At 35.5% G+C, this 22981-nt stretch overlaps 1 protein-coding gene across 6 annotated transcripts in view; it reads right to left on the bottom strand.

Annotated features, from left to right (window-relative positions):
* LOC126973392 (pantothenate kinase 3) overlaps positions 1–22981 on the bottom strand; it is an 83361-nt gene that overhangs the window by 20356 nt on the left and 40024 nt on the right. For 3 of the 6 annotated variants that reach the window (XM_050820640.1, XM_050820644.1, XM_050820642.1), the window contains 2 exons: positions 11988–12067; positions 11048–11178 (listed from right to left, as the gene is read on the bottom strand). In XM_050820640.1, the coding sequence (XP_050676597.1) occupies positions 11048–11178; positions 11988–12067 (211 nt within the window). The remainder of the gene's footprint in view (positions 1–11047; positions 11179–11987; positions 12068–22981) is intronic. The other 3 variants (XM_050820641.1, XM_050820645.1, XM_050820643.1) reach the window with 1 other exon arrangement.

Genomic DNA, 22981 nt, shown 5'->3' with positions numbered 1-22981 from the left:
AGAAATGTCAAATTTGCAGTTCAACCCTTGGATATTGATATTTATGAAAATAAAGGTGTTGCTAATATAAAATAAAGGAGGTCGTGGGTTCGAATCCCGCATCGTTCATAAAATTTTGTTTTTCAAATTTTACTTGTGTATTAATCCTAGAAGTGAGGGTTATCACTTAAAAAAAACATAACATATTGTTTAGATTTACAAGAGCGACATCTCGAGTCAATTCCCTAAAGTAGATACTGTAGATGAAGCGACAACCTGAGAGTTGAACAAAGCAAACAGCATTGTATAAAGAGTGGGTACTCGAACGGTTAGCTCGGTTGGTTAGAGCACCGGCACGGGACGCCGGAGGTCGTGGATTCGAATCCGTCATCGTTCATAAAATTTTGTTTTTCAAATTTTATTTGTGTATTGCTAATACCAAATTGTTTTTTCTATATTAACGTCACAAAATAGTGGCCGGCGTTTTCGGTCACGTGACATACAGATAATAAACTATGATTTTAATTTTGAAAATATAAATAATTCTCAATATGTTATTTATGACAAATATTTAATTTTTTTTTTGATAAAATGTCTATAAATAACATACTATTATAATTTACTGACCCATTGTTAGTTTATGTGGTGGTGGTAAAGGCTACTACAACATAGATGACTTTCGTAATATCACAGATTGGGAATGTAGCGACCGCCCTCATGCTAAACGCTTTCTAACAATTCTTTGAAATTTCGTAACACATTTTTTTGCACATTTTCTGGGATCACACTGGAAACATACAGCGTCCAATAAAAGACTAGCTCGACTTAACCGAGTAGTAGGCATAACAAGTTTAAGTTTGTGTCTCCTTCTAACATTATGATTGTCACAGTTTCTAGCAAATTCCTTAATGTGTAAATAACAGAACAATATCAAGAATATACTGAGATGCGAAGATATATTCTAAATCTTCCATGGTAAGATCATTCGCTTAAGGCGACACTAAATGCCAGTGACCTTGAGCGATATGAGTTCACGGCTGCCGGCCCGCCATCTATGTAACAAAGCCAATATTTTCAAAATTCTTGGGTGGAAAACAGTTTATATGCTTACATTCCTCGTTATTCAGTACTAATCTGAATAAATATACCTACACAAAAAAGTAAAGCTATAAGAATAACTTTTCTGAGAGTTGTACTAAAAAAATGCGTCATGCCATGCCAAAATACTTGTTTAACTGCAAGGAAAAGTGGTAGTTCAAAAACGCTCTGGAGTGAAAACTATAACCAGCAGCAAGCATTAGCAACCTACCTACTGGCGCTCTGAGAGAGAAGAAGCGGCGCAAGAAACTCTCCCAGCATTCTTTTTTTTTGCGCTCTTTTCAATAAAAATATACAATATTGTACAGTCACTTCTATCGCTATAAAATAATCACAATCTAGTCCCAGGCTGTCCGATCATTTAGATATTCAGCAGTGGAGTAATAGGATTTACGACAGAGCCATTTTTTTTAAGCCGTAGTGATTAACTGATTAACTCGAAAAGAATGTGTGTTTGTGTGTACTTATGTATGCACGCATTTTGACTATTTGACGTTTCAGTGTGTCTGTTGCATCATTTTACATATTATATTGTAATTTGAAATGATTTGTAAATCGATGTACTTAAATGTAAATCTTGATATAAAACAGTGGCAATGAGTTTCTTGCTACTTCTTCTCATTAGCTCAACCCTTTACGAAGTAGCGGTAGATTCAATAAGAATTTTTTTTTTGACGTTCATAAGTGTCATTTCCGTGACCTACGTGAATAAACTGATTTTGATTTGATTTGATTTGAAGTTATACTTCTTTGGCCTAACAAAGCAAAAATAATTAAAAATATTTATTCATCGTGCTATTCTACGTTTTTAGAAAGAACGATTTTGTAAAAATCTTCAAAGATGGCTTTGACAATTAATTATTAAATAACGAATACGGCTGTACGAGCGAGAACCGTTTCCCTATCCTAATAATGGACGAAGAAACAAAAAAATATATATGTGTCTGTGTATAAACGTCGCAAACGTCAGAAAATGTTTGGAACCAACTTCACCCTGTTACTTTTGTGTTACAGTGACGCGCGCATCTTTTTTTTTATTTCATGAAAATAAGGGACGAGACGAGCAGGACGCACAGCTGATGGTAATGGATACGCCCTGCCCATTAAAATGCAGTGCTGCTCAGGATTCTTGAAAAACACCAAAAATTCCGAGCGGCACTACAACTGCGGTCGTCACCTTGACACATAAGATGTTAGGTCTCATTTGCCCAATAATTTCACTAGCTACATCGCCCTTCAGACCGAAACACAGTAATGCCAACACATTACTGCTTCACGGCAGAAATAGGCGCCGTTGTGGTATCCATAATCTAGCCGGCATCCTGTGCAAAGGAGCCTCCCACTTGTTAATATTTCACTCTTATAATTTTTTCATAACGCGCCCAAAGAAGTATAACTACAAAAACTCACCGCTTTCTTTTAATATCACTATAACTGTGATGAAACTGAACAGAATCGAATTCCGGTCCGCGTTATGACGCTGCAAATAGCCAACTACATCACATATTGAGGAAATCCACGAGGACAATTGATACAAATACAAAGGTTTTACCAACACTGTTTTGTCAAACGAGTCTATTAATAAATCACATTAATAGTTTAATACATATATTAAGGATTGGTCTCCGCTGCGCTCAACTAGATACAGGAGAATATGTTATGTTTTTTTTAAAGTGATAACCCTCACTTCTAGGTTAATACACAAGTAAAATTTGAAAAACAAAATTTTATTAACGATGCGGGATTCGAACCCACGACCTCCGGCGTTCCGTGCCGGTGCTCTAACCAACTGAGCCAACCGTTCGAGTACCGCCTCGTTATAAAATTCTGTTTGCTTTGTTCAACTCTCAGGTTGTGGCTTCGTATATCAACATTTTGTTTAGATTTACTCAAGATTATCTCAAGTCAATTTCCTAATATGCAAATATTGGGGTTGAGCAGGTTATCAACTGTAAAGTAGATCCTGTAGATCTACTAGCCACAACCTGAGAGTTGAACAAAGCAAACAGAATTTTATATAATTTTGTTTTTTATTGAGATAAGCCTTAAGAATATTTCAATGACAATAAGCGTGGTAATATAATGACGTCATGCCGGTTTCCTCAGCTTTTGTCTGCCTTAACAGTCTGTAGTTATCTTTTGGCGATAAAAATAACTCCCAAATAATGGCACCTTGTCGTATTAACGTCACAGAGTAACGAGATGTGAGTACAGAAGATTAACATAAGTGAACTTTTAAAGAAATTGTAAATATTTAAATAAATGTAAGAGTTATTAGTTTTTGGCCATTCTTTCGATTGGCATTATAAAAGTAGGGGTTTTTTTTACATTTCAATCGGTTCGATTCCCAGACGAGGCAAGTAATTTTTAGAAAATCTTTGAATACAGAAGTACTAACTTTTAAAAATAACAAAGTCTTATTTCAGTAAAATAGCCTATCTTCGATATTTAAGGTACTTTCCTTTCATGTTCCATAACTTTGGGACATCCTGTATACTAGCTGACCCAGCAAACGTTTATTACCGATATTAAAATCGCACTCAAAATTTCATGAGAATCGGTCAAGCCGTTTCGGAGAAGTTCAAAGTTTAACACCATGACACGAGAATTTTATATATTAGATATTTAATGTAATTAGTTAGTGATTATTGTGTTGGCGATGCTAATAAATAAATACATTACTATAAGGTCAACAACACTCCTGTGATTCCTCTGGTGTTACATTACAGGAGAGTTCAAATTGAAATATTTTAATTCAAAATAGGACGTGATTTATTGAAAGTCAAAAATTACCACGCATCCCAAAAAGTTTGCCTCAGACCTGAGAAGAACGGGCGCAACAAACTCAGCGGACTTCTTTTTTCTTTTTTTTTTTGTGTTGTGGGCGGCGGTGATCACTTAACACCAGGTACACCCGTACACTCGATCGTCCACCTCTTCGAAAAAAAAACATTTATTTACATATTTAAAAGTTCACCTATGTTAATCTTCTGTATTCACATCTCGTTACTCTGTGACGTTAATACGACAAGGTGCCATTATTTGGGAGTTATTTTTATCGCGAAAAGATAACTACAGACTGTTAAGGCAGACAAAAGCTGAGGAAACCGGCATGACGTCATTATATTACCACGCTTATTGTCATTGAAATATTCTTAAAGCTTATCTCGATAAAAAAACAAAATTATATCTATATATATATAAAAATGAATTGCTGTTCGCTAGTCTCGCTAAAACTCGAGATCGGCTGGACCGATTTGGCTAATTTAGGTCTTGAAATATTTGAGGAAGTCCAGAGAAGGTTTAAAAGGTGAATAAATAGGAAAATGCTGCTAAATTAAATAAAAACAACTTTTTTTTCCTTTGATGTGTCCATACATTTAAATTTTTTTTACATACTTTTACATACCTTTAATTTTTTTTTCCTTTGATGTGTCCATACATAATTTCTATGAGAGAATTTATTGACGCACAGTTTGACAGTTCTGCTGTGAAACAATTTCATTACGACAGCAGCATATTTTACGAAGTAATTTTTGATGTTATGATATATTATTGTCAAATTCATATAAAAACATTATTTTATTTATTATATACAGAACAACGTCTGTCGGGTCAGCTAGTTTTTAATATAATTTTGTTTTCATCAATTATCCTGTCTCAAGGATGACGCGGATATGGAGCGTCAACGTAGGGCTCTTTGTGTGGTGGGCAATATGATTGCGAGAAAGTTTAACCGTTCAGCGCCTGACGTGAGAATTACTCTCTTTAAGTCATTCTGCCAGTCGTTTTACACGTGTCAGTTGATGATGGCATACGAGTCGCCTACAATAACATTTTTAGGTTCCTCATGGGCCTGAAACGTTGCTGTAGTGCTTCAGAAATGTACGCGAAGAATTGATTCGTTTAATTCTATCCAGCGTAAAAGAATTGCATCGTTCATGTCCAGGGTTGAGACGTGTAATAAAGGCATTATCAGAAGTCTGTCTCACAGGCTGATGCTTTCAGCAATGTATCGACGCTGGGTAAATATTGCAACCTAGTTTTTTTTTTTATGGAATAGCGTCACGACGAAGCATAACGAGCGTACGGGTCACCTGGTGTTAAGTGATCACCGCCGCCCACATTCTCTTGCAACACCAGAGGAATCACAAGAGCGTTGCCGGCCTTTAAGGAAGGTGTACCCGCTTTTTTTGAAGGTACCCATGTCGTATCGTCCCGGAAACACCGCACAAGGAAGCTCATCCCACAGCTTTGTAGTACGAGGGAGAAAGCTCCTTGAAAACCGCACTGTGGAGGACCGCCACACATCCAGATGGTGGGGATGATATCCTAACTTGTGGCGTGTGGTGCGAAGGTGGAATTCGGCGGCAGGAATCTGGTTAAACAGCTCTTCGGAACACTCCCCGTGATAAATGCGGTAGAAGACACACAATGAGGCGACGTCTCTACGCAACGCCAAGAGATTCTGCCGTTCACAGAGCACTGAGTCCCCGACAATTCGAGCTGCTCTACGTTGCACGCGGTCAAATAGATCGAGCAGATACTGGGGTGCGCCAGACCAGAGATGACAGCAATACTCTTTGTACAGCGCTAGAATGTGGGCCGGCTTGAAGTATTGCCGTGCTCTATTGATGACGCCCAGCTTCTTCGAAGCCAATTTGGCTTTGCCCTCCAGATGGCCACGGAATTGGCACTCGCTCGAGATTTCGAGACCCAGTATTCCGATACTAGGCGCGGCATTAAGTGAAGTGTTCTCGAAGAGATACGACAAATGGGGTTTTTTAGTGGTAAACGCGCAAACTTGAGTCTTCTGGGGGTTAAATTGGACAAGGTTCAATTTACCCCATTCCGCGACCTATTTGTAATTTATATTTTTGACTTTATTTTAATAACATATTTTATACTGTGTCTGTACTATGGATCAAGGGTCTGAAATAAAGTATTATTATTATTATTAATGTACCGTTTGAATAACTTGCAGTTTATCTATAAATAGCTGACCCGACAGACGCTGTTCTGTCAATTGAAAATACCAATAATAATAGTCAATACCAGTGGAAGGCTCCTTTGCACAGGATGCCGGCTAGATTATGGGTACCACAACAGCGCCTATTTCTTCTGTGTTTCGGTCTGAAGGGCGCCGTAGCTAGTGAAATTACTGGGCAAATGAAAGAGATAAAGAAAAGAAAAAAAAGTTTATTCATGACGATATAGTACAATAAAACATAAAACAAAATTGAGAAATATTATTTTCTATTCGTCACAAAGTGGTCCCAACTCAGCATATTTGCTGGTTTTGAAAACCAGCGCTGGTCTTCCGTTGGGCCGTTTGGTGACGTCGCCTTAAAGATAATTATATAGTAACTAATGCGTAGATTGAGTAAACAAGATAATGTATTGTTTTGCTTGTCAGTTTCTAACGTTCTGACTGACAAGTTGACAACTCTGTCAAATGTCAATCTGAGTTCGAAATATTAAAGTATTAAGTAATAATATGTGATCACAGATCAGTTTACAATTTACATTATTTATTCATTATTGTTTGTTTTTGAATTAAAAGTAACCTGATAGGTATATATAAGTAAAAACTACTAAAGTACGGTACCTACTCATAATTGCACTACTTAAATATTGGTTAATGTTGATGGACAGAGATATAAAATAAAACTTTACCTGACATAGATAATGGAGAAGACACTCTTGGTGAGTATGCTTGCACCTTGTATTATATTATTAGATAGAAAATACTAATCAATATACTTTTATAAAATACTGGTTTCATGTCTCAGTGTTTCCTGCTTGATTCCTGGTTGATGATCTAGCATAAATTGTTTGATTTTTAATTTAAAACTGTATTTCTTGCATTTCAGGCTCCTCAGTGGCGGTGGAATATTGTTCCAACACTTGGAAGCAGCATAGCTAAAACTTCCTCGAAAGGCTACTGATCTGTGTTGTGGTATTGTGATTTGCATCACAGCCTTTCGAGTATCACAGGACCTATTACTGGAAAACCAGGAGAGCTTTTTATATAAATAAGTAGGAACCTTGTACTTTATTACAACAAAGAGCAGGCAAGCTAAGTGAAGCTTACGCCTGTGTCTCAATTTTAGGGTACAGTGCTTATTAAGGTATGGTGTCACATGGGCCCTTAATGGAATGTTAAAGCAAAAACGAGCACACGCATTTTGAACACGTTGGATAAGATTTTGGGTTTTTCCTAATAGACGGGGTCCAACTACTGTGTCCATGTAGTTGAGTTTTGAGAGTATTAGTGACTCAGCTAATTGTACACGCAGTCTCTCAGTTACATAGGGTCTTAATCGGTACAAAATTTTCAGCCTATAGAAGCAGTTCTGAACTGATTGTGCAACCTGCTTCTCAAATCGCAAATCAGTGTCCATTATCAGCCCTAAATTTCTTACTTCATATATTGATGAGCCATAACATATGTCTCAAAGTGACGAGCGCAGGTGTAGTGCCGCTCAGAATTTTTGGGATTTTTCAAGAATCCTGAGCGGCACTGCATTGTAATGGGCAGGGCGTATCAATTACCATCAGCTGAAAGTCCTGCTCGTCTCGTCCCTTATTTTCATAAAAAAAGAAGAAAACGATGTAAGTTTTTGGGAATAGTCTAAAGCCATCGGATATGTGTCACCAAAGTTGATTATGTAGTAATAAAATGATAAGAATTAATACCGTATTTTTGTAAACAGCTTTTACATTACCGCATTATAATTGACAATTTTTGAGAGACATAATATGCCATCGCGGACTGTTCTGTAGATCTATATCTAATATATAAAATTCTCGTATCATGGTGTTAAACTTTGAACTTCTCCGAAACGGCTTGGCCGATTCTCATGAAATTTTGATTGCATATTGGGTAGGTCTGAGAATCGGACATCTATATTTCATCCCCCTAAATGTGAAGGGTGGTCACACGAATTTTTGTTTTTTAATTTTTTTTGAAATTTGTTTGATTATGAGTCAGTATTAAAAAATACATACAACTTAAAATTTTCACCCATCAACGATCAACAGTTACTTTTGTATCGCGATTTTAATATCGGCAATACAACGTTTGCTAGGTCAGCTAGTAATAATAATAATATTGACACACTTTTACACAAATTCTCTTACCCCAAACTAGGCATAGCCTGTAGTTTGGGTAGAAGACTACGATATATTTAATACAACATACTTACTTAAACATACATGAATACAAAAAAAACATCCATGACTCGGAAACAAACATTCATATTCATCATATACACATACATTATTTTGTAATATCTCAAAGGGTTTAGAGAGCGTTTTTTTAAAGCTCCCCAGACCAAGCAAATTTTTTCCGCAACCTCAGATTGAATTCGAAATGTTATTATTAACTAAAATTATTAAAAACGTCAAGTTAGTTACACAATTTTGTTATTTTAAAGGGCAAACACTTTGTTATTGCGTGGCGTTGTATTCAAAGCGCGGTCGAAACACAACTGAACGAAAACTCTGCCTTGCGCGTGATTGAGAGTCTAGTTGTTTATCGAATGTCAATAGCTCAGTCACATTAAACCGACCAAAACGAAATGCCCAGTGTGTTAATTTAGTTCCTTGTTGCAAGGGAGGAAGCTTAATTAACTTATACGTCTAGATAGACTGCGACAGAGAACACGTAGAAAAAAAACGGGGCACTGTTAGACTCTATTCTGAGCAACGCCCGCACACTAAAACAAAGTGAGGTATCGCGAGTGTGAGACGTAGCTATCACGTACACTAAAGTAATAATCCTATCTAGATGTATAATTTATGTATGGGAGGGAGCATCAATACCCAGGCGATGATGTCTTTTCATCTTATAACAAAACATATAATACATGTCGTAGTCAAGAACATCGAACCAAGAAGCGAATACGAAGATGATTCGGTATTCATCTTAGCTCGGGTGTAATCGGCCTGCGGAGCGAGTGTGGACGAGAGCGGGCGCCGCGCGAGCGCCGAGCAGACAGTCTGGGAAGAACGATCGATCGAGGCGGTTGTGTCGCACGCGCATGCCGGGAACACCACTCTCTTATTACGTAATTGTGAAGTGTTCCTACTTTTACTATTGTAATGTTTGTGAAACTGTGTTTTACTTGCTGTATCGTTAAACACCAACCACGAGGATCCTGACCATGTGACTAGTCATCTAATATATAAAATTCTCATATCGCGGTGTTTGTAGTTAAACTCCTTCGAAACGGCTTGACCGATTCTCATGAAATTTTGAGTGCATATTGGGTAGGTTTGGGAATCGGACAACATCTATTTTTCACCTCCCTTAATGTTAAGGGTGGTTAATTTTTTTATTTATATTTATGCCATTTTTTTTTAAATTTGTTTGATTATGAGTCAGCATTAAAAATACATACAACTTCAAATATTCACCCATCTACAATCAACAGTTACTTTTGTATCGCGATTTTAATATCGGCAATATAACGTTTGCTGGGTCAGCTAGTATTTATATAAAATTCTTCTGTACGTGTGTTGACAGGAAACTCCACCTAAACCGCTGGAGCGATTTGAATGAATTTTTTGTGTGAGTTCAAGTGGATTCGAGGATGGTTTATATTTACAATTCAAGTACCTACTAAACGGCTATATTTTGATGATTTTTTGTGTGTTCCAGTGAATTTGAGAATGGTTTAGATTCCCAATTTAGTCCATACATAATTCTCCTGCCCATGTGTATGTATGGACAGATAATTCAAATTTAAGGCGTGTGTAGTATAATATATAATTAACTAGCTGACCCGACAGACGTTGTTCTGTAGATAATAAAAAAATACTGTTTTATAGGAATGCGCCAATAATATTTCAAAACATCAAGAATGCTCCCTGTTGTTATAATGAAATTGTTTTACAGCGGAACTGACAAACCGTGCTTCACTAAATCCTCTCATTGATAATATGTCACTACAAAACAAATATTGAAAATAAAAATAATTAAGGGTCCCAAATCGAAATAAAAACTATCCTATCTTTCAAGTTGGACCAAAGTGCACTCCATGAAGTTTTCCCCATTTATATCCCTTCATTAATTTAGGAGTCCATCGCTGACAAACAACGTGTCACGTAATTTATATATATTAAAGACTAGCTGACCCGACAGACGTTGTTCTGTATATAATAAATAAAATAATGTTTTTATATGAATTTGTCAATAATATATCATAACATCAAAAATTACTTCGTAAAATATGCACCCTGCTGTCGTAATGAAATTGTTTCACAGCAGAACTGTCAAACCGTGCGTCAATAAATTCTCTCGTAGAAATTATGTATGGACACATTAAACCGACCAAAACGAAATGCCCAGTGTGTTAATTTAGTTCCTTGTTGCAAGGGAGGAAGCTTAAATAATTTATAAATAAGATAGACTGCGACAGAGAACACGTAGCAAAAAAAGGAGGATAAACAAATTTGTTGTTTTTATTTAATTTAGCAGCATTTTCCTATTTATTCACCTTTTAAACCTTCTATGGACTTCCACAAATATCACCATCGCACGACACGCCACAAGTTAGGATATCATCCCCACCATCTGGATGTGTGGTGGTCCTCCACAGTGCGGTTTTCAAGAAGCTTTCTCCCACGTACTACAAAGCTGTGGAATGAGCTTCCTTGTGCGGTGTTTCCGGGACGATACGACATGGGTACCTTCAAAAAAAGCGCGTACACCTTCCTTAAAGGCCGGCAACGCTCTTGTGATTCCTCTGGTGTTGCAAGAGAATGTGGGCGGCGGTGATCACTTAACACCAGGTGACCCGTACGCTCGTTTGTCCTCCTATTCCATAAAAAAAAAAAAAAAAAAAATTCAAGACCAAAATTAGCCAAATCGGTCCAGCCGTTCTTGAGTTTTAGCGAGACTAACGAACAGCAATTCATTTTTATATATATAGAAGAAGAAGATAGAAGATAAGGTAACACTTACGTGGTGCCATAGTGTCAGGGGGGTTGGGAGGCGTCTGCTCCGCCATGCTTGTGAATGATTCCTTCTTTATCAGCGGCACGGAGTACGGTGGCCGTCTTGATCGCTTTATTAACGTGTGCCTGCAACAGAGACTATAAATTATTAAAAACCGGAACTAATTTCAATAATTTAGCCGCAGCTAGTGAAACTATTGGGCAAACAAGACTTATCCAAATGTTTTGAGTTTTCTTTAGTGTTAATACCGCCAATATTTGTCTTCCAACAATTTGACACGTGTTTCGCCTCTACACGAATTTATCGGTATTTCAAGAATCATGAGCAGCACTGCATTGTAATGGGCAGGGCGTATCAATCACCATCAGCGGCTCGTCTCGACCCTTATTTTCATTAAAAAAAAATATAGCAGGCGTCATGAACTTTAGGTATCTACTACCCGGTTACATTATCTCCGGAACTGACGTCGATGACGTCACATCGGCGCTATGTTACGGTGTGCAAAACAAGCATCACTAGGATATTATTATAAATAAATAAACTAGGATTAATTTTATCAGTATTATAGATTGATGTAAAGGTGTTGTGTTGAGATACTGATTGTAACAATAATCAAGATACGATATATCCATATTTTTGAAATCATAATTTTGAGCGGCGGCCATTTTGGATTTAAACAAGATGGCGCGTAACGGAAAATCGTGACGATTTGCTAGAAAATTTCTCTCATGACTGAATTAAATAGCAAAGGAGAGACAAAGCAAAATAAAAACAATAGAAATAATGACGGAATGAGTCACCCAGGCTATGCTTATTAGTAATAGGCATTTCTAGCAGCAAGAGGGTCTATCTGGACGTATAAATCATCTAAGTATAATTTATAAATAAAGTTTCTTTGACGTTGAAAAGACCTATGTTAATTATTTTAATTTCGCAATGGTCTCACCTGGTCTTAGAAGGCGGGGGCGCAGTCCGGCGCTCCGGACCGCACGCTGCAAGACACCCCTCACACCGGTGCAGGCGCATCTGGTGACAAGCATTCAGAACATCAGCACCTGGTGTCGCTTCGACAGCATTCGGTAACATAGATATACGTCAAGGTTCCGTTCCGGCTTACATATACAGGTAACATTAAAACATTCATTCAAATTAACACCTTATTTCGTGGCGGTAGTGTTTAAAGTCTATTATATACGCTCATTGAATATGATTTATGGTGCGAAAGAGACGGACATGATACAACTGAACAAAAACTTTGCCTTTTAGATGCGTTTTTTTTTATGGAATAGGAGGACATACGAGCGTACGGGTCACCTGGTGTTAAGTGATCACCGCCACCCACATTCTCTTGCAACACCAGAGGAATCACAAGAGCGTTGCCGGCCTTAAAGGAAGGTGTACGCGCTTTTCTTGAAGGTACCCATGTCGTATCGTCCCGGAAACACCGCACAAGGTAGCTCATTCCACAGCTTTGTAGTACGAGGGAGAAAGCTCCTTGAAAACAGCACTGTGGAGGATCGCCACACATCCAGTGGGAGAACATGCGTAGACGTATACCAGAGGGGGGTTCCTTTGCACAGCATGCCGGCTAGATTATGGGTACCACAACGACGCCTTTTACTGCCATGAAGCAGTAATGTGTAAGCATTGCTGTTTCGGTCTGATGGTCGCCGTAGCTAGTAATATTACTGGGCAAATGAGACTAAACATCAAATGTCTCACGGTGACGAGCGTAATTGTAGTGGCGCAATGCAATAATAAAATAAAAGGCCAGATTTCTTTCAAACTTCGTAGATTTATCGAGGACCGATGACAAATATTAAATTTTTTAATTTGCAAAATAAGATTTTTGCTAATTTTTATAATTTTCATCTTTCGTCTATAAGGCAGGAATTGAAGTTTATTTTAAACTTAAATCATTATCTTTAACCGATTTATCTAATATAAGGAAATTTTCGAATACCAAAGAGAACTTTTTAATTTAACAATGCAAATAATAGTTCGGTTTTCTATAGAAATCGTGTTTTTGAGTTTCATTTTAACTGCTACTTATTTAATTTTTAGTCAATTACTTTTTTTTTGTAAAATATAGGCATAAGTACTACTTGATATAAATATTTTCTTTTCAGATTTATAAATTTATTAAATTCTGAGCTTTGTTTATTAGATAGAGGATACGATAAATATTTAAATATTATAATTATTTGTTTCACTCATTACTGCCAAAATAGCTTTCACGGAAAAAAAAATATAGGAAGTTCATAATATCAGTGTTAGGAAAATACGTCCTAACGTTTGCTGAGAACTTTCCTTTTTGCGAATCGCGCTGCTGCCTGGTTTGTTATCATTCTACATAGTTAGTTTTAAAGCATTAATATCTCTTTCTTTATTGTTTTTTAAACATTTGTATTGTTATTTTTCTTTTCTTTATACAATGTTAATTGTCATATCTATTGTACTTGTAAAAAATTTGGTGGCAGTTTTTCGCAAATAAAAAAATTATTATTATATTATTATTATTATTAAGTATTTTATGTAAAAAGTATGTTATTTTCTACATCGAAGAGGCGTATTTCGTTAAAATTAAATAAAACCTCAAATAAATATTCAAATTATATAGTATCGCAAAAACAAGAGTACCAAGCGGAATAAATCAATGAATACGTCACCGGTTGACCCGTTGACCGTAGTGCTCAAGGTGATAATGGTTATGATAATGTGTTTGATAAGTGGACAAATATTTTGAATAATGACAGAAACAATGCCGTTTTTAAAAACCGTTAAATATAAATGGTTTTAAAAAATTGTTTCAAAAAAAAAAGGTTGGTGTGGTTTTACGAGAACACAGTAAAAGTGAAACTTTTTTCATATTATAGACATTTAACTCAAACATTTTTGGAATAATATTCCACTAAGGGTATAAAAACAATATTGTGACTCATCTACAGGATCAACTTTACAATTGATAACCTTCTCAAATATTTGCATATTAGGAAATTGACTCGAGATGTCGCTCTTGTAAATCTAAACAATTTGTTATGTTTTTAAAGTGATAACCCTCACGTCTAGGATTAACACACAAATAACTAGCATAAGTACAAGATTTTATGACGATACGTCACTCGAACGGTTGGCTCAGTTGGCAGAGCACTGGCACGGAACGCGAGAGGTCATAGATTCGAGTCCCGCATCGTTCATAAAATTTTGTTTTCAAATTTTATTTGTGTATTAATCCTAGAAGTGAGGGTTATCACTTTAAAAACATAACAAATTATTAACATGGTTAATGTTTTTTCTTAGTTACAGTAAATATTAACTTTTAACACACTAACGTGTATTAAGTATTAACCATGTTAATATTAAATGCATTTTAGGAATAAATTTAACTTCAAATTTCAGTTTGTTAGTTTTGAATTTGAACCGATTAATACTATATAATAAACCTAAATAAAAAACTCCTAAAAAGCCGTACACAAACTATATCATCCACGTAAATGAAGACATTCATAAAAAATGTTCATAATTTGAAAACTACTGGGCCAAGCTATGTCAAATTTTTATGGGACCAAATGGCAAACATTCCGCATCAAACTAAAAAAGAATCACGTAAATCGGATCATAAATCTCAGCGTGATCGGTGTACATACATAAAAAAAAATACCAATCGAATTGAGAACCTCTTCCTTTTTTAAATCGGTTAAAAAGGACTGAAGAAGGTTTTTTTATGAAAATAAGGGACGATCAAGACGTTCAGCTGATGGTAACTGATACGCTCTGCCCATTACAATGCAGTGCCGCTCAAGATTCTTGGAAAACCCCAAAATTCTGAGCGGCACTACAATTGCGCTCGTCACATTGAGACAAAGATGTTAAGTCTCATTTTCCCAGTAATTTCACTAGCTACAGACCTAAACACAGTAATTACTGCTTCACGGCAGATAAAGGCGCCGTTGTGGTACCCATAATCTAGCCGACATTCTGCGCAAAGGAGCCTCCCACTGGTTAGGTAACTAGAGGACCTCGATGCCCGTGATAACTAAACGGCCTCATATCAAATGGGGTAACTGTCAATTAACATCGCTGTATTGTTTATTAGCAATCAAAATTACTAATTAGAATATCACAAGGTAATCTTTATTTGAGGGTAGGTACAAATTATATACGGATCCGACGTAGTCTTACTTCTTCTAATGAGCATACACAATAGACTTTGAACATAACTGCCATGAAATAAAGTGTTAATTTGAATGTATTTTTTTTTTGAGTGCATTTATTTTGTCAAAATTGATTCCTTTAGACTTAGTTTTGATATTTTTAAGTGGACGAAGCGAAACAAGTATGTAAGGATCGTAGCAAGTGGAAAGAAGTGGTCTCTGCCTACCCCTACGGGAAAGAGGCGTGATTTTATGTATGTATGTATACATTTAATATTAAAGCTATTATGTATCTTATAAAGCAAACTAGAATTAGATACAAGCAATCCCTTATTTCTAGTGTTATAATAATGAAAATCATTATGTATGTTTTAATGTTATCTGTATAAGTTAATGTATGTATACATATATATATAACGCCGCTCGGACATTTTGTGACGACCTTTTAATAGGCTATTGGGAGTCAAGTTATTTTGTTTTTATGAAAATAAGGGACGAGACGAGCAGGACGTTCGGCTAATGGTAACTGATACGCTCTGCCCATTACAATGCAGTGCCGCTCAGGATTCTTGAAAACCCCAAAAATTCTGAGTGGCACTACAACTGCGCTCGTCACCTTGAGACATATTTAAGATGTTAAGTCTCAGCTGTTAGCTGTCTTTGCTGACTGTATTGTATGTAAATAATTAATAATATAATTTGGAAACATATATTTAACTTAAAATACTATTATTTATTGTAATATTTGGGTAATAAAAGTTAATTCTAATTTAAAGCGAAGGCAATTTTAATTTTTTTGGACAGCCTGGGACTAGATTGTGATTATTTTATAGAAATGACTGTACAATATTGTATATTTTTATTGAAAAGAGCGCAAAAAAAAGAATGCTGGGAGAGTTTCTTGCGCCGCTTCTTATCTCTCAGAGCGCCATTTGTTTCCGAAGCGGTAGTAGTATCTAGTGGTTATTAGAAATGACATCAGAAAGAATTCTAAAGGAATCAATTTTGAGAAAATAAATGCCTTTTAATCTAATAATATTATTATCTAAGTGATACATCTTGAAACCAATGTCTTTACTGTTAGCGACATATTTTATCATTACAATGATTGGAAACTGATAAGTTCGTTACATTATGAAGTTAGTCACCAAGCGCCTCATTAAGGGGAAGCCTGCTAATTTACTTACATCGTAACACTTTTTCACACAGTAAATGAATCATTTACCAGTGGGAGGCTCCTTTGCACAGAAAGCCGGCTAGATTATGGGTAGGTACCACCACGGCGACTATTTCTGCCGTGAAGCAACTGCTTGAATGTAAAGGCATTTATTTTCTCAAAATTGATTCCTTTAGACATAGTTTTGATGTTTGACTGTGAAGAAGCGGCGCAAGAAACTCTCCCAGTATTTTTTTTGCGCTCTTTTTAATAAAATGTACAATATTGTACTGTCATTGCTATAAAATAATCATAATGCTACCCGATCACTTATATCTTCAGCTGTGGAGTAGTAGGATTTACGACACAGAAATTTTTTAGTAAAACATTAAAATTTATTTATAGATAATGCCTGAACAGGAGCTGGGACTTTATTATAAAAGTGTATACATTTAGAAGAAAGTGTATAAGGCCAGTGTGAATGAAAGTGTTGGAAGGGGTAGACCTAGGCGGACGTTTCCTCCATCCACAGCAACGCTCACACGTAAAGTTACGTGTGATAAGCGTTACTGTGTTTCGGTCTGAAGGGCGTCGTAGCTAGTGAAATTACCGGGCAAATGAGACTTAACATCTTATGTCTCAAGGTGACGAGCGCAGTTGTAGTGCCGCTCAGAATTTTTGGGCGCATCAATTAACATTAGCCGAACGTCCTGCTCGTCTCGTCCCTTACTTTCATTTATAACAAACACTTTTATGTAAAGAAGTCAACCCTATTGATCTCAGAAGAGATAGGAGTCACCTTGAGACATAAGATAATAAAGTCTCATTTGCCCAGTAATCTCACTAGCTACGGCGCCCTTCACACCGAAACACAATAATGTTTGTTAATTGTTGGTTTAAACCAAATAATAAAGCCATAAAGCCAGTACACGTGATTTAAATCAAATAAAATTTATTGTAATTGGAGTTTTAATGAGGAGACATTAAGAATAAGATAAATTAATATAAAGAATAACACCTTGAACATTTCAAGCGTAAAATATACAATACATTTTCCTGTACGTTGAAATTGATGTATTTTGTATGACATAATATAATTAATGTATGAAAAGTTTACGAAAACCTTGGATTAAGGATGGGTCTCCGTTGCGCTCCAACTAGATACTCTTTCTTCTGTTAACAGTGGCGTGCATTGGTTTACTAGCAAGGTAGGCACTGTAGACCGAAATAGTCGTAGTTGAGCTTTTTGGAATAGGAAATCTAGAGATTCCTAATTACCTACTAAATCTAGTATTTAGTATCTAGTGTAAGGAAACATTTTATAAGTAGGTGTTCAAAAGAATTTTGGATATAAAATAACGGAACCAAATTAAACTAAATTAACTTTAACACTATATTTATTTAGCTTCATAAATAGGTAGGCACTGCCTAATTGCCTATTTTATGATATGCACGCCCCTGTCTGTTAAACTTTGCTAATAATTGGAACTAAAATGCCGGGTTGCGTAGTAAGACTTTGTAAAAATAATACTACAAGAAATAGGAAAGACACTGCGATCATATAATATCATCAGTAAGTATTTTGTATTTTATTAATTTCAATTTAAAATAACACGAAGCGTATGTTGCAAAATTTGAAAGATTCCATTGAGTGTCAAGATGCCACGCACACAAGCATCTAATAGTTGCCGTAATAAAAAAGCTATTGTTCTCAGGTAGTGCGGTATCTAGTTGGAGCGCAGCGGAGACGAATCCATAATCAATCTTAAAACATAAGTATTACTTTTTAATACACTTGCTCAAAAAGTTTCCCAAGTGCGGAAATTTATTACTTTCCGCACTTGTGCACATGTATACCCAGGGACATGTAACGTCAAAAAGCATAAAGGTATTTAATCAAATAGTATTCTGTGCAAAATTTCTGTAAGAAATACAGCGTCAATGCATTAAATTAACTTAAAATACGTTTAATTTTTATTTCAACTAAGTATTGAGGCCATTCAAGTTATTTTGAATTTAATTAAATTATTCATTAATTATTGTCATTGAATTGGCTGAATGCATAGATTATAGAAATTGATGCCCTAGAATGAATGAAATGAACGAAAAAATGTTTGTTTCACTAAACATAAACCCCCTTATTCATAATAGTCTGCTAACTTAAAGCATTGCTTATTCTCACTCTGTCTTCATCTATTGACCTAAGTCAGAATGAGAAAAAACACTCCTTAGCGGCTGTTTTAAGTTAGCGGACCATTATGAAGTTTGCATGTAAGAAAAAAAATTTTAACTATAAAACAACCGACTTCAAATACACTATTCCAAAACAATAGATTTATAATGTGCACTAAACAGTATAAAAATAATTGCGTAAATTTATATACAATCTAATTAAATAATCTAATTCTAGTTACGATTATTGTTATTTATGGAATCGGTGTCCTTTCGCCGCGACCCCCTCTCGCCTCCTCACGACTCAAGCACATCTCACCATAACTATATATATATATAGTTACAAACCTATCATCACCAGCTTTCAAAAAAAGAAAGTTCAAAGGTTCGAAAGATCTGAGGTAACAAACATAAAAAAAACAGGCGAATTGAGAACGTCCTCCTTTTTTGAAGTCGGTTAATAATAGTTATGGTAGCACAATTAGGCGACCTTATCGGTATTCAGCGATCTCTTCCAGATAGTCAAAAGGTTTAGGAGATTTTTTTATATATACATATATTACATAAGACAATAAATGAACATAAAACAGGACAAAGAGGATGTAAATACTACGTGATAAGAAGCGGGACTGCCTAAGTAATAAATAATAGTTAAAAAAAACTAAAAAGCACGCTTTATATAAAATTCAACTAAAAAATAGAAAATAAATTTAAATTGAAAATAGTGTAAAAAAATATATTTTATTGTAAAAAAAAGCGTGGGGTGTAGAAGAATTATTAAAAGCGTATTTTTAAAACTATTAAGTACTTTAACATCAATTCCTGCCTTTAATAGATGAAAATTATATAAAATAACAAAAATCATATTTTGCAAATTGAAAAATTGAATAATTTTATCAAAATGTCATCAGTCCTCGATAAATCTACAAAGTTTGAACGAAATCTAACCGTTTAAAGTGGGTCAAAATCGCGCCCAAAGAAGTCGGTCACAAACATACAGGTGAAGCTAATATAAAGCGAAAAAAATTGAATTAGAATTAAAAATTGAAATTTAGTTTAGTATGAAACGTGCACTCATTTGACATAAGTTTTAAATAGTATTTATAATACAGTAGGCCATTTCGGTTATCTCCTTTTTTTCGCAAGATTATAGCCATTATTTGTCACACGGACTAGTAAAAAAATAAGGACTCCGTGTCACCTTACATAACAGTGTAGCACCAAAACAAGCCGATTAACGTGTAAATACATAGCCCCACGCACACACTTACACTACTACAGGCCGATAGGCGGCCATTATTAGAATTGTCATCGTCTTTGTCAGATCAGTTTGCGTCTCAATAAAATATTTTAAAAATGCCGTCGTATGTTGTGAAAAAGTGTAAAAACGATACTATATAAGTATTTGTGGCCATATATGATTATTTAAGGGAGAAATTAAATTGTGTAACTAGGAGAAATTAAATTGTGTAACTAGTATCCCTCGTAACCGCACACACACTAGCATAACGGTGCTTCACTTGCTAATATCACGGCGCGGAGCCCTTCTTTTTTTACTCGTCCGTGAGTTAAAACATGTTTCAAGTTATAACTACTTAGATAAAACAGTAATCTCACAAACCGATAATAGATGGCACATCCTAAAATCATCTGTTCGTAGTCGTGAATTAACAATTTTGTACATTAGTTGATTGTACTAATAACCAATAAGTTTAAAATATTTAGTTTTCGAAAATAGCTGCAAAGATAACCTTAAAGATAAGGATGTGGCGATATCGATACTGATATCGATACATCGGCATTGATGATAACAATACGACCGATACCAATCAGGTTGAAAAGCGCGCTAAACATAAGAAACACACTTTTTTTATGGAATACGGGTCACCTGGTGTTAACTGATCACCGTCGCCCACATTCTCTTGCAACACCAGAGGAATCACAAGAGCATTGCCGGCATTTAAGGAAGGTGTACGCGCTTTTTTTGATGGTACCCATGTCGTATCGTCCCGGAAACACAGCACAAGGAAGCTCATTAAACAGCTTTGTAGCACGTGGAAGAAAGCTCTTTGAAAACCGCACTGTGGAGGACCGCCACACATCCAGATGGTGGGGATGATATCCTAACTAGTGGCGTGTCGTGTGAAGGTGGAATTCGGCGGCAGAAATCAGGTTAAACAGCTCTACGGAACTCTCCCCGTGATAAATGCGGTAGAAGACACACAATGAAGCGACGTAAATACTTATTACAAACACTTGCAAATACTTATTTACTAACTGAGCTTAGTTGCCTCAGAACTTTTTTTTTTCAATTGCAAAATATTAGTATTCACTAACAACAGATTTTCAGCTATAGTAATCAGAGAAACTTTTGTTTTGTAAACAAAAATCTACCAAGAATAAAGTATGTAAACTGGATTTTTGCATCGGTATATTTTATAATCGATTATTTATTGAAAAATTTTGATTACTTCATGTTGTTTTAAATTAAAAATTTAATTTCTCTGTTGTTCTTATTTCTTGCAATTATCAAGGTTGAGTCTCTATTAAAATACAGATAAGTATTTATGTAAAACACTTGCTATTATCTGCGACTTTTCTTAAAACTTTACTAAGTCTAGTTTAAATGAATATATTGCATATTACACATTTTACCACTTTGGATGTGTCTATCGCGCAAACCATTAAGTTTAGAAACAAAAAATTATATTAGAAACCTCAATATTATTTTTGAAGACCCATCCATAGATATGGTTTTGATGAAAAAAAAATTTCTGAGTTTCAGTTCTAAGTATGGGTAACTCTCAAAATTTTTTTTTTTTTTTCTATGTGTAAAAACCTTAATGAGGCTTACAGAATACATCTACTTACCAAATTTCAACAGTATAGTTCTTATAGTTTCGGAATAAAGTGGCTGTGACATACGGAAGGACAGACAGACATGACGAATCTATAACGGTTCCGTTTTTTGCCATTTGGCTACAGAACCCTAAAAATGCTATTCTAATATGTATAGACGTTAGTTACTCCAGAAATCGTTCATTCGTTCTATTAGAACCAGAAGTCCTATTATCTCAGATACATTGTCAATGTCACACGAAGGTGACAGTTCTGTTATCAGCAACAAACACGGAATTAGCCTTTAGACTTTAATGCGTGAGGAACGTGAGGTCATTTAAAAAAAAACGCTTTTGAACCCTTGTATTTTGCATGTATAAAATTATAGTTTTTAGTAATAGTAAACACATATTGAAGTAGTATTAGTTAACTTACAATAATAAATGAAGGCAACGCTGTGCATACCTATAAGTTAGATATACAAATATTAAATATAAGAAATGTTTCATTATAAGTAGTCATAATATTAATTGTAGGTCTAGTTGGTAAGCCTTTTCTAATAAATAAATAAATAAACTTTGATTTTGCCGTATCTGGCATACCGTATGAGGCATTAATGGACGACCGAACCTTGCTCGGATTTTTAAGAATGTACAAAACTTGAACCAGTGGGAGGCACCTTTGCACAGGATGCCGGCTAGATTATGGGTACCACAACGGCGCCTATTTCTACCGTGAAACAGTAATGTAAGCATTACTATGTTTCGGTCTGAAGGCCGCCGTAGCTAGTGAAATTACTGGGCAAATGAGACAATATCTAATGTCTCAAGCTGTAGTGCCGCTCAGAATTATTGGGCTTTCAAGAATCCTGAGCGGCACTCCATTGTAATGGGCAGGGCGTATCAATTACCATCAGTTGAACGTCCTGCTCGACTCGTCTCTTAGTGTCATAAATAAGACTTGAAAAAAAAAAACTACTAGGACATCTTGATTCGAACCGGGGTCTTCTGCTTTCCGGATCACCCAATGTCCCATCTGAGCTGTTAGTCTTGTATATAGTGGCGAAAGTCACCTTTGTATTCTAATGTTATTGTAGCTGTTTCTCATTTATATATCATCTAGCTAGATCGATTTATCGTCCGCGAAATCTCCTGTACATTAAATTTTAAGAAAATCATTGGGACAGTTTCCGAGTTTCAAATTATATATAAATAAACAAGAATTGCTTGTTTAAAGATATAAGATTAATTGTAGTATTATTTTTACAAAGTTTTACTCCGCGACCCGGCATTTTAGTTTCAGTTATTAGAACGTCAACGTCAAAATGTGATTCTATAATCTATATTATAATATCGCATGTCGAGCTAGCTGTATGCTGGATAATTATTTATAAAGGGAATAAAATTTAAGTCATGGTATACAGAATTTGATTATACAAATGATTTAAGTTTTCTTTAGTGTTAATTACGCCAATATTTGTCTTTAAACAAACAAACTTATCTCGCCAAAATCTGGCACGAGACTCAAACTTGATTTATTAATTCGTAACGCTCTCGTCAAGTATTCACCAGCTTACTCCCCAAGTTAAGAAATCACCATTCACGTAACGCTCTCGTCAAG

This window comes from Leptidea sinapis, chromosome 29 (genome assembly GCF_905404315.1).
Source record: "Leptidea sinapis chromosome 29, ilLepSina1.1, whole genome shotgun sequence".
In the NCBI taxonomy this organism is placed as follows: Eukaryota; Metazoa; Arthropoda; class Insecta; order Lepidoptera; family Pieridae; genus Leptidea; species Leptidea sinapis.
The sequence above is the reverse complement of the archived record's forward strand: the minus strand, read 5'-3'. Positions and strand labels throughout refer to the sequence as shown.